Source organism: Diachasma alloeum, unplaced genomic scaffold (genome assembly GCF_001412515.2).
Source record: "Diachasma alloeum isolate Michigan unplaced genomic scaffold, Dall2.0 Dall_scaffold_00547, whole genome shotgun sequence".
Taxonomy (NCBI): Eukaryota; Metazoa; Arthropoda; class Insecta; order Hymenoptera; family Braconidae; genus Diachasma; species Diachasma alloeum.
The window spans coordinates 668,334-683,345 of NW_021680679.1; the positions used below are offsets into that span (position 1 = coordinate 668,334).

A 15,012-nucleotide genomic window follows, 5' to 3' on the forward strand; every position below is an offset into this window, starting at 1 on the left:
CGCATCGTTGCGACTAACGAAATGAATTTTTTAGGAATTCGGTGAGATTAGCAATTCGTAAAATAATGTACGCACCGTCCAGACAAGGTGAGCAGCCATCGGTGGAAGTCAGTAAAGAGTTCATGATGTCACCCAATAGATTACACCTGGAAGCATCGCTCGACAAAGAACTGTATCATCACGGTGAGAATATCGCTGTCAACGTACACATCGCTAATAACAGTAATAGAACAGTGAAGAAGATCAAGGTGTCGGTGAGACAATTCGCTGATATCTGTTTGTTCTCTACTGCACAGTACAAGTGCATTGTCGCCGAGGCGGAGAGCGAGTGAGTACTTTGCACAATTTTTTGTTGATAATAATTTGTTTTTCTTTTATTCTTAAGGAGATTCGAGGGATTCAGGTCAATTTTTCGTACAGCATCCTTAATGTACAAAAATGGGAAAAAATTGGGTTTTGATTTTTTTCATTCATACCGATTGACTTGAATTTTGTTTACAGATACAAACTATTTCCATAAATATAACTAAATGAGGCTTTTTGAAAATTCTTATTTTTTGGGGTTTTGGAATTGTTTTCTCGAAATTTCTACAGGTGAAAAATCTCAAAAAATGTTGAAATTGAAGTACATAAAGAATCATTGAATTATGAATTTTTTCCGCAATTTTCTCGTATTCTTAATGATCGATTCGAAAATTTTGAGAAAATTTGTCTAATTTTTAAGTAAAATCATTTAATTTATTAATGTTTTTCCTATATAAGAATTTTTTTCGCATAGAAAATATACAAGTCTATGGTAAAGTCCGTCAAAAATTTATATTGAATCTCCTCAAAATGTTAGACAAATAAGTTTAATTAGAGATAATTCTAAGAAAATGCCCAAATGACAATGCCCCATCATAATTCGATAATTATTCTCTCCCTTGGCCCTCACCGTTATAAAAAAAAACTGAAATCTTATGGACTGTTGACTATTAATTTAAAAAAATCATGAAATTCCAGATTTCACTGAAAATTCAACGAAATTCCAAATTTTTGAGCAGCAGAAATACGATAATTCCCCAATGGGCTTAAATTTCCAATCAAAATATGAATATTCAGTACCAAATTCTCTATTAACCTGAATCTCCCTCATTTTTATCAATTTTCATAGAATAATTAACAGTTTTAACTAATTTTTCCCTAAAATTTTGAACTTTCAATGACGAAATTCCTTGAAATTTCAGTGGAACTGTAAAATGATCAAAATTTCCACCAACTTTACCGGATATTTCCCCCAAAAATGTTCAACAGTGCTGAATAATTAATAAATATTTGAAATTGTGCCGGAAACCAATCAGTCAGCAGCAACACAAACCGAAAATTAATGATTGAAAGCTCCCCACGGATCTTCGGGGGAAATGGCTATTCCCTACCTCCCTCCCTTCCCCTCCAATGTCTCCCCTCGCACCACAGAAACTTCCTGTTTTCCCTAATTCCCTCATCCCATCAACGAATTTCCGGGTGTACACAGCTGACCTTAAATACTTGACCTTTAGCTGTCGTGGGATGACGTCACACGTGGATTTGAATTTTCAGTCTAAGTAACCCTAAGGTTCATCGCGACTGCAATGAACCCACATAATTGGCTCTGTCAACTAGTGAATTTATCCGCATTGGATGAGATGCTAAAGGTCAAATGTTTAATCATCGTGGGATTTAATCAAGGATTTATTATGTATTGTTGTTGAGTGAAATGAGAAGAGTTGGCTTTTTCAGCGATAAATCTCATGTCTCGCGCTGAAAAAATCATTTTTTCGTGATAGGAGAGATAATGGAACAGGAATTGTAGATAATTGCCCCTTCTGAGGATATAAATAATGAATAAAAATAGATGAAGAGGAAAAATGGTTGGGAAAACAACTGGTGGAACTATTGGAGTTGAAAAATCACAGGTTTTTTTTTAGGAATGAGCAAATTTTTTTTTATTAGATGTTAAGGCTGGCCAAAATAATTGAATAATAGGGAAAAGGCCACGTTTTTTTATCATCCAATGATAATTTTGTGTGCATTTTTATTATTTATTCGTTTACTTGAATCGCCTGGCTCGTTTAGCCTCTCAGTTCATAATAAACAACAAACGTAATAAACAATTGAGATGAAATAATAAATCACATCCAAACGCACGAAAAAATTCAATAGAAAAACCTAGCGAATTTTTTAGGAAATTCTGTTGGATTTCTATTAAACTTTCTATTCGTTTTGACAAAGTCAATAGAATTCAATTTTTCTATAGAACTTATTCTCTTCAGATTATTTTCTATAGAATTTCCTCGGCTCAAATTCTCCAAATTTTTTTCATTCTATTTTTCTTTTTTTTCATCATGAAAATAGAACAATAAATTGGAACATTTGAGCCGAGAAAATTCTATAGAAAATATCTGAATGGAAGAAGTTATATTGAAAAATTCTATCGACTTTTTCTACAGAATATTTTCAATTGAACATTTCAATAGAATCTGACAAAAACTAATAGAGCTCAATAGAAATTCAATAGAATTTTCTAACGGATTCACTAGGTTTTTCTATTAAGGGAACCTATGAGTTTTAAAAGTCATCGTACATCGATTATATTTATCTAAAAACGAATGATTAGTGCAAAAAATTTATTGTTTATTGTTCGATTGACCCGTAGACGTTTAAAATGTTGAAAATATTTTTTTTCTCCAAATTTTTGAAAAAATGTGAAATTCGACTTCTACACAGCTAATTTCGTTTTGCTTAATCTAAAAATTTGCGCCATTCTTGTAAAATAGGCACAAAAATTCACCTTAAAATCCTATACTAAAAAGAACACACGCCGTAAGCTGCAGCGTAACGCTCATTCCTCGAATTTCATTCGAAGTTCGAGTCGAACATTCGGATCCGCACATGTTCGACTTCGTTCGGCTTTCGGTTTTCGTGCCACGATCTGTCTTTAACACGCGCGCCCAAGCGCGCGATCGTTCTCGTACTTAAAATATCAGAAGCATTTTTCGGTCTATGTTACATGAATGGTGCAATTCTTTATTTTAAAAAAACGAAATTAATTCTGCAATTGTTATCGCACACATTTTTTCAAAAATTAAAAAAAAATCTCTGTAGCTCAAAAATTCGAGGCCCTGAACTACTTTTAACATTTCAAGCGTCTGCGGAGCAAACGAACAATAAAAAATCAATTTGTTTACCCTAATTATTCGTTTCTATTTTGTTCTCACTCCAATTCCCCGCGACTTTAAAAACTCATAGTAGACTCCCTTTAAATTTTTTCATCTGCGCAACCCCAAACCTCTCAATAAAAAAAACCCAAAACCTCACACTGGAACGCATAGTTTTTCGGCAGAGCTAGTATTTTCCCCCGGTGCTCCCATTTCGACTGAAACACCTGGATAAATTAATGAATAAGAAACAAAAATGAACATGATATCACCTGGCAGTATAGGGGTAGCGCCAGGATTCACCTTGAGCAGGGTATTTTCCCTAACGCCAACCCTTGCCGACAACAAGGACAAGCGTGGCCTCGCCCTAGATGGGCAGCTAAAACATGAGGACACCAATCTAGCATCTAGTACCATGTGAGCCATTACGGAACCATTTTCGCCAATTATGGGAGTGGGCAAATAGCAGTTTGTGAGGAGATATAAATGGAGACATTAAACTGGAAATCGAGAGATTTTGCAATTTCAAGGGAATGAAAAATCTGTGTCACCGCCATTATTTCATGCTCTCTCGTATTGTCTTTCACCTGCTGTTTCACAGAATTTTCCATTAAGCCTGAATTACCGATTATTTGATTCAATGGGTGCTTGTTTCATGGAACGAGTCGTGTTCACAGTTTAGTGTCTCCATTCGGTTATTTAGCGAATGTAGAATTGGTAAAAGGAACTGCAATGGTAACGGAACAGTTTTGATTTGTATCATTCAATAGTTTCTTCTTTTACTTTCGTGAATGAAATGTCATTTTTTTAGGACTGCAGATTTTTTTTCTATTTTTTGTGTTGGAGGAATTATATTGTGGAATGTTCATCCCCTTTGTATGCGATTTTTCGATTCTCTGTTCTGTTTCTCTATATGTTCCTTTTATTATTTTTTATTTCTTTGTGTTCTGTGGGTTTGCGGTGGTGGTTTCTCATTCTCTATCCTGGCGTTTTTGTTGCGTTTTTCAGCGATTTTTTTGTATTTTTTTATTGGCGGAGTTTTTTCAGTAGGAGATAATATCTTGGGGTTTGATCCAATCCATTTTATTCATTCGTTGATATTCAATTTTTTAAGTGAATGTCAAGAAAAACTATTGAAAAATGTGATGCTGCAGAAAAAATTTACCAGAAAGTTCGGCATTTTTATCAGATTTGGAGAAATGATGAATTTGGGTCGAATAAAATTCTTCAGTTGAACTTTTTCTGTTCATTTCAGTGAAAATAGTTTAATTACATGAGATGAATAATTTATTAATTTCAAATAATGGATTATTACAACGATTTCGTTTTTAATTAACAGATTTTTTAATGGAAAACAAGGAAATATTCATTTGTTTAAATAAATAAACCCATTCGTTAAATTCAAATTAATGATTTCTTGAAGACAAAGATTTAATTAAAATGGAAATTGTTTCAAGATTTGTAGTCAATTTAACGATTAAATCAACTGTTTTCTATAAAATTTCCTTCATGAGATTTTTCTCACACTGAAACATCTCCCCTCAATGTTTATTTCGATTAATCTATCAATTAAATCAGCACTGATCCCCTGGCATACCCCAGTGGACGAGAATGACGAGTGACTAATGAAAATCTTATGCAAGAAACAATGTCTTTTCGACCGACGATCCATCTTTTTTTATTTCCCCCGATATTTTTACATCTCTGGACGAATGAAAGTTACGAAAACATAACAGCGTCGTTACCACTGATATAATCATCCCTAAAGCAAACAGAGCGCGAGTAATGCTCGCTATAGATGACGTCAGAACCCCCAATTACGTGCAATACTCCCTCGCGTGTCTAGTAATGTGAATTTCATGTACGAAAAAAATGCGAAAAAAATACGAAAAGCTGGGGAATTCGATGGAAATAGTATTTTTGGACTGTTGGGATTTTTTGTAGTGATTTTCATGTCTCCGAGTTTGGGACTCGAATCGGCATCACTCATTAGATTATCGATATTAAGAGACAGTGTACTTTAAAATAATTAAGGTTTACTTATCTAAATTTACAATTGACTATTGAGGAAATAATTCTAAATTTCGTAAAATAATTTTTTATTTAGTTTGGGACTGGGATCGGCATCAATAATTAGATTATCGGTATTAAGAGAAGTTGGACCTTAAAATAATTAAAGTTTACTTATCGTCATGAAAATTTAAGAAATAATAAAATAATTCATAATCTAAATTTTCAATTGACTATTGAGCAAATAATTCTAAATTTCGTAAAATAATTTTTGATTAACGAAATATTCGTCAATTTCGAACTCAATAATTGATTGGTAAAATAATTCGCAATTTGAATATTTAATTGATAATTAATTTAATGATTCAAAAATTGTTGAATATTATTAACCAATTGACTAATTCTAAATTTAACGTTATTTAAAATTTATGATTATGCTGACGTCTGGTTTGTGAAGTATGCAACACCAAAACGAGGAATTGTGAGAAACAGTACAGAAAATTCTACTAGCTTTTGGTCGATTCCATAGAAAATATCAAACTATTTTAATAAAACTATTTTATAGAAGAAGGCTGTAGTATTTGATCTTTCTGTATAATTTTTCCTATTGCGACACTTTCTATAGAAATTCCTCGACACGAATTTTCCCAGTTTTTCCTATTCTTTTTTTATTTTCCTTTCACCGAAAAAAATCAAACAAAAAAACTTGCAAAATTTGAGCCGAGGAATTTCCATGGAAAATATCTCAACCGAGTAAGTTCTACTGAAAAATCAAACTCCCTTGATTTTTTCCAATACCAAAAACTAATAGAAAGTTCAACAGAAATCCAACAGAATTTTCTATCGATTATAAAACTCCTCTACTCATTTCTCTGAAGTTTTTCCGTACGCGTTATTTTTTCCAATTCCGTTTAAATGATAATGTTCATCAACTGGACATTAAATTGCGGTTCAGGTGAGCGAGAGGGGGACACTGACGCTAACGATAACATTCGAGGGATAATGGCACGAAGGATTCACCTGAAGTTTCAGTCTTGAGGAGATTCAAGTGCCTTCTGAGAATTTGCCATCACGGAATTCCTCCTGAGGACTTCTCGGGGTAAATTCAACAGATATTCCGCTCTGTTTCTGCCAAAAATCTCGGTGATCTGTGTCATTGCGAGCAATCCAACCCTCTTAAACGCAATCAGAAAATTTTTTTTATTCTCCAATCGATAAACATCTATGACAATTTGTCGTAATGTTCTGTGATAGGGAGGGTACCACAGTCGGTCCTGGTTTCACGCTGAGCAGAGTTTTTACGCTGACGCCGCTGCTGGCCAACAACACCGATAAATGGGCCCTTGCCCTTGACGGCCAGCTCAAACACGAGGACACCAATTTGGCGTCCAGCACCCTGTAAGCCTCACATTAAATTTTCAAAATTTTTTCATTCGAATTTGAAAATCCAACGAATTGCGGTTATCGAGAGGTTTACGATACTTCTGCAATTTTTTAATTTTCTGATATTTACTTTATTTTTTTTTTTTGTACCTTGAGTCTTGACTTCTCTGTTCATGTTTTATGTTTGATCCGATCGCGGGATGTCCGTAAGGTACCGCCGTGATTGAGAGAAAATAGAGACGATTTTAGAAAACTAAAAATCATGAGTGAAAATTGAAGAATGGAAATTTCCACCCCTTTGAATATCCTAATCATCACCATCCGGATATTCGTTTTCAGTGTTTCACCTTTCATGAGCCATTTGTCATCAATTCTTCACTGCATTCATTAAATTGGGAGTGAAGGGGTAAAATGGGATGAGTTAAGTCAGCTTCAGAATTAATTTTGGATGGATATCTCTTGACACATGAAAAGTTCGCACTACTTTTCTCATTTTTAAATTAATCTCGTAGTGAAATGACAAGACAATACCACCCAAAAGTTAGTCCCTATGAATTTCTGGAAAAAAATCTGAACGACTTAATTCATTAGATTCTCATAAATTATTGAGTTTTTATATCGTCATATATTGTTGATGAGAATATTACCTAGTTAGAATTTTTTCAATAGCTGGGGAATATTATAAAAATTATCTATGAAAAACAGGAACACAATCGTGGGAAAACCCTGTTTTCTAGAGATATACCTTAAGGGGTAACTGAAGCCTGCTTCTGATTCAAATTTTGTTTAACAATTTTCATAAAGACAAAAGAGATTCTCATGCAAAATTTGTTCTGAAGTTGAGTTGATCCACATGGAGAGACAAATCCGCTGAAAATTATGACTCTATCCCATTAATCCGATTTTTCACAAAAATTCTAGGAGACAATGCTATAAATCTAGTGAAAAATTCAAATTTTCAAGTAGAAATGGAAAAAAAACTATAATTTCCCAATATTCCATTACTCCAATATTTTACATGGAAAATTCCGCAAAAATATTTCAATTTTTGATAGATTTATAACATTTTCTGCTACATTCCCGATAAAAATTCCTAAAAATCCAACACGCTACCCCACGCGGAGAGCAATATTCAATAAAAATTACATATCTTTTTCGTAATTCCGAAGCGAAATGTGGCTGTAGGAAATTTTACGGAACTGTCACTGAATTTTTCTGAATTTTTCTGAATTTTTCTGAGTGTTCCGTAATTTTTTTTTGAATCTCATGTGAAAAATTACGATACCGTCACTTAAATTTTCTGAGTCGATTCCGTAGTCGGTAAGCGAATTGTGAGTTCCGTAATTTTTACTGAATATTTCTCTCCGTGCATTATTGAAACAGATTTTTTCAATAATCTTCAACAGATTTTCCCCTCGTGCCTTTCGACTCCCCGACTAAAATCCCCCATCCCTCGAGCCTGAAATTTTCTCGCATTCAATTTCCTTTCCGGACCCCCAATTATTTCGCTCATCAGTCGGTCGAAAGGAACATGATGAAATCCCTAGGTATGCCGCTTCAATGCTTCACTCACCAAATCACCAATTCTTTGTCAATCGATTCCTCCCCAGGTTTTTCGACAAAAACCTCCACAAATTATCTTCACTAACAATAACTTGATCAATAGCTTCCTTCAGTTGAATTTCGTTATCTATGACCCGTTGAGGATGACCCGTTGAAGTGGCGACAAAGACAGTAGCGATAGTAATTAGCAGATGGAATTGAGTAATTTCAATAATCTGAGAGACACTAACGATTAAACAGAGAATTTCATTTGACGGAAGACCTTCTTCGTACCGATACTGGGGTATTCATAGCATCCAACAACTTCTCGATATTTATCTCATCCGCATGCTTCTTCATCCCCCTTTCCCGTGGTTATTACTCTTTATTTATCGCACTGCTTTGCTTTAGTCTATCTTAATGTCTTTTTGTGGTTTAATACTCCTTCTGAGAGGCTCTCAAGCGAGTGTTTCGAGGTGGATAAATACTTGTGGTTGAGTGATATAAGGACGTTAATATTGTATGCATTCGTATTTTTTTGAAGATAAAATAATCGAAGTGACTCAGAGTTATTATTCAGGCTCATTTATTGCTCATTTTGGTACTTCAGTGTTGAAGTTTATTTTGAGTTTGACCTGGACGAAGGAATTTTGTGGGAAATCCTAGGGAATTCATTGGGAAATTCTATTGGATTTCTGTTAGATTTTGGCCGATTCTGTTGCAATTACCGCAGCTTGTTTGTGCGGTTTTTTATAGAAATTTTCAATGGAAAATGTTCTATAGAAAAAATCAGTAGAATTCGATATTTCTATACAATTTATTCTTTTGAGAAATTCGGTTCGAATTTTCCAAGACTTTTTTGTTTGATTTTATAGAAAAATAAAGGGGAAAAACTTGGAAAATTCAGGTCGAGGAATTTCTATAGTTTCTATTGGATATTTTCTATAGAAAAAAAATGCAGCAAAGCAGAGAAATTCTTCAATCCAATCGGCGAAAAACTAATAAAAAATTCAATACAAATCCAATAGAATTCTCTAGCGGATTCACTAGGTTTTTCTATTTTTTTTCATGTGTCACTGTTCAGACACTCAATGAAGGCATCCTAAAACCATCCTTACGTCACTCGATCACTGCATCAGGGGATTTGACTGCATGGCTTTCAGTATAAATTTCAGCAGAATAAAACCACTGAATTATTCATTAATCAAATTTATTTTGTGAAAATAGCGTTGCGGATCCGTCACAGAGGGAGAACCTCGGTATCATCGTTCAGTACAAAGTCAAAGTGAAACTTTGCCTGGGTCCACTGGGAGGGTGAGTACACTTGCTCGAGTCACTCCCCTTTTTCTCCCCCAGCTGTACGGAAACTTTGTCCCCATTTCGCTTGAACAGCCCCTGTTATCAGATATTTGTTGTATGCTCGATGATACAGTATAGTTTTATTTCATTGCTCAACTTCTTTATTATTGTTCCTCCATTAACTGTTATTTCATTTACAGTTATTGTTCCTGGAAGTTTCGAAATTTCAGCAACTTTCACGAATTAATTCAATTTCATGGCTAAATGGTGGAACAGGATAAATCGATTTTACTTTAGTTTTAGCTTCCTGATGGAAGCTTCGTAATCACTCAAATTTAAGATTCCAATTTTTTGTGTTCGGTTAACTAAATGTGTGTCAGGGTAACTACGTGATCAATCGAAATTCATGAATTTTTTCATGAATACAGACTTCAATCAGCTCGATTCATTGACACAAATTAAAATTCAATTTTTAATTGGTGGATCCTACACTGAGAGAAAAACGACAAAGTTCTCAAACAAGTCTTACTTGTGACAAGAAAATAGTTTTTTGAAAATTATCAAAAAAGGGTTTTTTTGTGCCAAACATGCAGAGAGTGTGCCGAAATGAAAAATTTTTGTCGCAAAAATAGATTTAGTAGTTCAAAAAAAATTGCATTCTCTGTACACACAAGAAATATCTAGCACTACTCCTTCGTTATTCGATACTCCCATACGTATTTTGCTCCCGAAAAATCTTTGTTTTATGCGGAACAAGGGATAGTAGTTTTTCCTTTCGGCTGTCTAATAATCAAAACAAGAAATGAACCCTTAAATGAAACAATAATAATGATATGATAGCAATCTTGTAACTTAGGGATAAAATATTTGTTGATAAATTTTCCTCTATGAGATATTTTCATCCTGAAAAGGCACCGTCTGGTGGGAATTATCCGCCTCTAGAGCCAAATATTTCGTTGCTGTCGAAAGCAGAACAATTATTCATGTTTGAGATTTTCAAATTTGAACCAAACAAATTCTTTTTTGGCAATTTTCAACTAGCGATTTTGTTGGCCCAAACAAGTCTTGTTCGACAACGTGTTTGTTTTTCTCTCAGTGTATCCTGTTTCACCCCTCCCCAGCAGAATTCTACTCGGCATATTTAGGAGTGTTGTTTTAGTTTTTGTTTATTCTCCAGTGATCTAGTTGCGGAACTACCGTTCATCCTTATGCACCCGAAGCCGGAGGAGGAGGAACAGCCATCACGACCGGCCCCAACGCAAAGGATCGAGAATGGCGATGTTCATGTGAATAACGAGGGGAATTTAATTCAGTTAGATGCGTAAGTTGTCTTCTCCTTTTGGATTCTGTTGGTATGGGCACGGGACATTATTATTCGGGGGCTCTGTAAACTGTTCCGAGGCATTCACAGCATTCAGAATATTCATGTGCGCTCTTGAGCGTAAAAGGCGAATAATGTGATTCATTAGGGGGCTTTGGGGAGTGGATGAAGGGGGAATGACAATTCTGATGAGAATACTGATATTGACAGCACCTGAATGGTCTTATTTACTCCGATTGACTAATTGTTGAGACGGGCGAATTGTTGTGGATCCATTCTTCACCTGCATTTCACGAGTTATTAATAATTATTTTGGGAGGAGGTAAATGAGATATAACTCGACTTCATGTATTACATTGATTGAGGTTCACATGTAATCATCGAAATTAAAAAATGATAAAACACAGTCAGGGCTTTATATAAGATACCTTAGGGACAGTAGGAGAGTGGAATTTCGGGAATCCGTATACCCCCACTACGCGCGCTTATAGAGAGGAGAAAAATAGGGATCAGCGGTTTGAAATAAGATACCTCGCTCGTTGCGCCCGAATTCTATGGAATATTCATTTTTACTGAGTGGATATTGATAACTAATCAATTTATACGAGTTTAATGTTTTGAATTTGTATAGTCCGCGCTCCCTTTTCTCTCTAAACATAAATCCGCGTGATAGAATGGCAGCTTATGTTGGGGGATCGTTGGGGGACTTGAGAATAATCACTTCTGGACAGCTGAAGTACAAATTATTGAACGTACGTAAATTAATTGAATTTTAATTAGGCTTTATTCTATTGAGATAATTCTGCGTCATCATTTTAATAATTATAGCGTCGAAGAAAAGAGGCGACCCTTGGGATCGTTTAACCCTTCTGATTACTTCACTTGACTCTCAGGTTTTAACTCTTGACCCTTAAGGTCATTTGACCCTTATGATCCCTTCGTTCGTCCCTCCCGTTTGACCCTCAACTCCGTTTGATCCTTATAATCACTCGTTTCCCGTTGAAAAATGATCGAGGCCATAGGTATCTTATAGAGAGGTATCTTATATACAGCCTCGACTGTAATTAATAAATAACTGATAATATGGGACTGGCAATTGGCCATTTAGTAAACAATACTGAACTTCATAAAACGGATTTTTGATTATCCAAATAATTTGAAGATTTAATTGATGATTAATTTAATAATTAATGATTGGAGAGTAATATTAATCAATTGACTAGTTAGTTAGATCTTTATTAGGATAAAAATCGACTCAATATCCCAGAAATAATTTATTGATCCAATTCACTTCTGAATATCAATTCTCATAAACCATCAAATAATAAATCAAAACGTTGATTTCAATCCCCTAAAGTCCCCAATTAATAATTCCAGTGACGACAATGAAGACGACATAATCTTCGAGGATTTCGCCCGCTTGAGACTCAGAGGAGAAGAGCCCGATTCGTCCCCCTAGGGCAGGCTGAAACATCAAACGTCCAAATAACGAAATGCCGCATGATTCGTAAAAACCGTGCTCTCTCCAGTCCCCAAAGGAGAACAACAAATTGAACAAAATTAAAACGAATAAATCACAAGAACGACGAGGACGATGTCTTCGAATCCTGTAAATTAATTCCCACATCTGCTTTATCCCTAAATGTGCTGATGGTATTGAAAAAATCAATAGGGGAAAAGAAAAACTGAGCCACGAGAACATTCTTTATCTTTATTCTTTCTTATTTATGCGATCGATGACCGATTACGCTTATTAATTTACTGCTATGAAGTTTTGCTATCGTTTTTCAATGAATATCACTGCACTTGTACGTGCAGGCACGAGTAAGGATATTTTGCTACGTGAGATAATGAAAACAATTTTCTAACAAAACAGCACAATTTCATTTACCACTTGTGGCACAAATTTTTTCAATGTAAAAAACACGAATTTTTCAACTCAACTGCAGAAACGCTTTGAATGTCGTTTTTTATATTATCGTTATTTGTACAAATTTCGGAGGTTTGATTGCAGTTGAACCTCTCATTTCTTATGGAGAAGGGAGGGGATGTACTGCACTGATTCCTTTGGTTTATTTGAAATTTTCTACCTCGAAGGAGTTTGTAGAGTTTTTTTTTCTAATACAAGATTAATTGATTAAACGATATGTATGAAAGAATTGAATAGAAGAACCTAGGGAATTCGCTAGACAGTTCTATTGGATTTCTATTGGACTTTCTGTTAACATTTTCCAAGTTATTTTAATTCTTTTTTTTTCTCGTCATCGAGAAAATGATACAAAAACAATTGTAAAATTTGAGGCGAGGAAATTCGATAGAAAATATCTCAATAGAATGACTTGTATAAAAAATAGAATTCTGTAGACTTTCTATAGATTTTCTATTGGAGATTTCAATAGAATCGTCCAAAAGCTAATAGAAAGTTCAATAGAAATCCAATACAATTGTCTAGCAAATTCGCTAGGTTTTTTCATTAAACTTTTTCGTGCGTGGGAATCTTTCAATTGGAATTGATGGTGATTATTAGAAATTGATTGAAGCATTTGAACAGTGAATTGCAACAGATATCATCGAGGTATTTATTTCCGTTCCTCCTTCGGCAGTCTTTACGGAATATTATGCTTTACACCGAAGAATTTACACTGTATGTGCATTTCAGATACTCGAGAATGAAACTGATTATCAATTTAGGGAATTTGATTGATGAATTTGAGGGAAGCACGAGGTGGAATGCTGGGGTCGAGGGGGTTAGTGACGCTAGGATATCGAGTAGTCACGTGTTGTTATTAATTGAGTACAAAGGGTATTCAATACTTGGGGATGAACTCAGTGGTGGAGAGGTGAAATGAGATTTTTTCGCGAGATTTAAGTCCTTGAAGCGCTAAAACGATTCATGTCAATTTTGACTTTTCGTCAGTTTTTAATGAATATCTCGGAATCTAAGGCAGCTAGCAAAATTTTCGTTACGACCTCTTTTGTAGGGCGAATTGAGAGCTACAAAAATGGTTATTACAAAAATTTCGCTATCTTCCTTAGATTCGGAGATATTTCTCAAAAACTCAGCAAGAGCCAAGTCGACTTGAACTGTTTTATCCTTTCGCTGCTGAAATGTGTCTTTAAATTCGGAAATATTCATCAAAATTCACCTTGAAGTTAATTTCATCATCAAGTTTTTTTATCATGAAAAAATATCTGATAGAAATAATGGAACAGTCATCCCTGGACACACTGCATTTGATTATTTTTCACTGAAGTTAGTCCTCTGCAAATAATTTAATGGTATTAATATCCACAAGCATACTCACGAGTAAATCGTACTATTCAACATTCTGCTGTTGCCTACGACCACAATTCAGTAGAAGGGGTAAAACGGTTTACGTTCATTTCGACTATTTTGACTATTGGTCAGTTTTTAATGAATATCTCGGAATCTAAGGTAGATAGCAAAATTTTGTATATGACCTTTTTTGTAGGGCGGATTCAGGGCTACAAAAAAGGTCTTCATGCAAATTTCGTTATCTCCCTTACATTCGGAGATATTTCTAAAAAACTCTGGCCTAAATCGACTTAAACCGTTTGTTCGTTTCATAACTGATTTTTTTTATTTTCAAATATGAAACAGACATTGCAGACAATTAAAATAACATGAAAATAGTCGAACTGTCACCTTGCCAAAGCTGAAATTGTTCGTTTGATGATAATTGTACATTTTGGATGGAATAAGGAGCGAGAAGAAATAGAACACTAATCAATGAAGGGCATGTTGCACAGCAACGAAATGGAATTTAGAAAGTAATATAATAATTTAAGATTAAACACTACTTGTAAATGTCTAATTAATATTTAAAAGTCGTAATAATGAAGAGTAATCATCATTTTTAATGAAAGAATACTGAGTAATTGCGATTGTCGGGGGGGCTTGTGTGACCGATTGCTGTGCAGTGTCCGAGATAATTGTACATTCAACGAAATTCGAGGCATTGAGATTTTTTGTGAATAATAAATGCAGAAATTTATGGACGCTGGGGTATTGTGAATGTAATTGCTGATGTTGAACGATTGAAGATTGAAAATAAAATCAGGTGACTCTGGGGTTCAGTGAAATGATAAATTATTTTCGTTGAATTGGAAAATATAAGGAATAATCCATTTATTTCTCGCTATTGCTCCACTCAAACCCGGAGTTACTAGCTCAATAAAAACAATTTGCCGCGTGTATCAGAGAATTTAATAGAAAAATCTTGCTCAGTAACTGTGCATTTCTTTTTTTCTACGACTTAT

General features: G+C 34.6%; 1 protein-coding gene across 4 annotated transcripts in view; it reads left to right on the forward strand.

Annotated features, from left to right (window-relative positions):
- The window catches only part of LOC107043068 (beta-arrestin-1), a 46,415-nt gene extending 32,716 nt beyond the window's left edge, over nt 1-13,699 (forward strand). For 2 of the 4 annotated variants that reach the window (XM_015264373.1, XM_015264372.1), the window contains 6 exons: nt 35-328; nt 3,456-3,593; nt 6,441-6,584; nt 9,339-9,425; nt 10,588-10,731; nt 12,109-13,699. In XM_015264373.1, the coding sequence (XP_015119859.1) occupies nt 35-328; nt 3,456-3,593; nt 6,441-6,584; nt 9,339-9,425; nt 10,588-10,731; nt 12,109-12,190 (889 nt within the window). In that variant the 3' untranslated portion in view covers nt 12,191-13,699. The remainder of the gene's footprint in view (nt 1-34; nt 329-3,455; nt 3,594-6,440; nt 6,585-9,338; nt 9,426-10,587; nt 10,732-12,108) is intronic. The other 2 variants (XM_015264375.1, XM_015264374.1) reach the window with 2 other exon arrangements.
- Nucleotides 13,700-15,012: the final 1,313 nt, after the last annotated feature.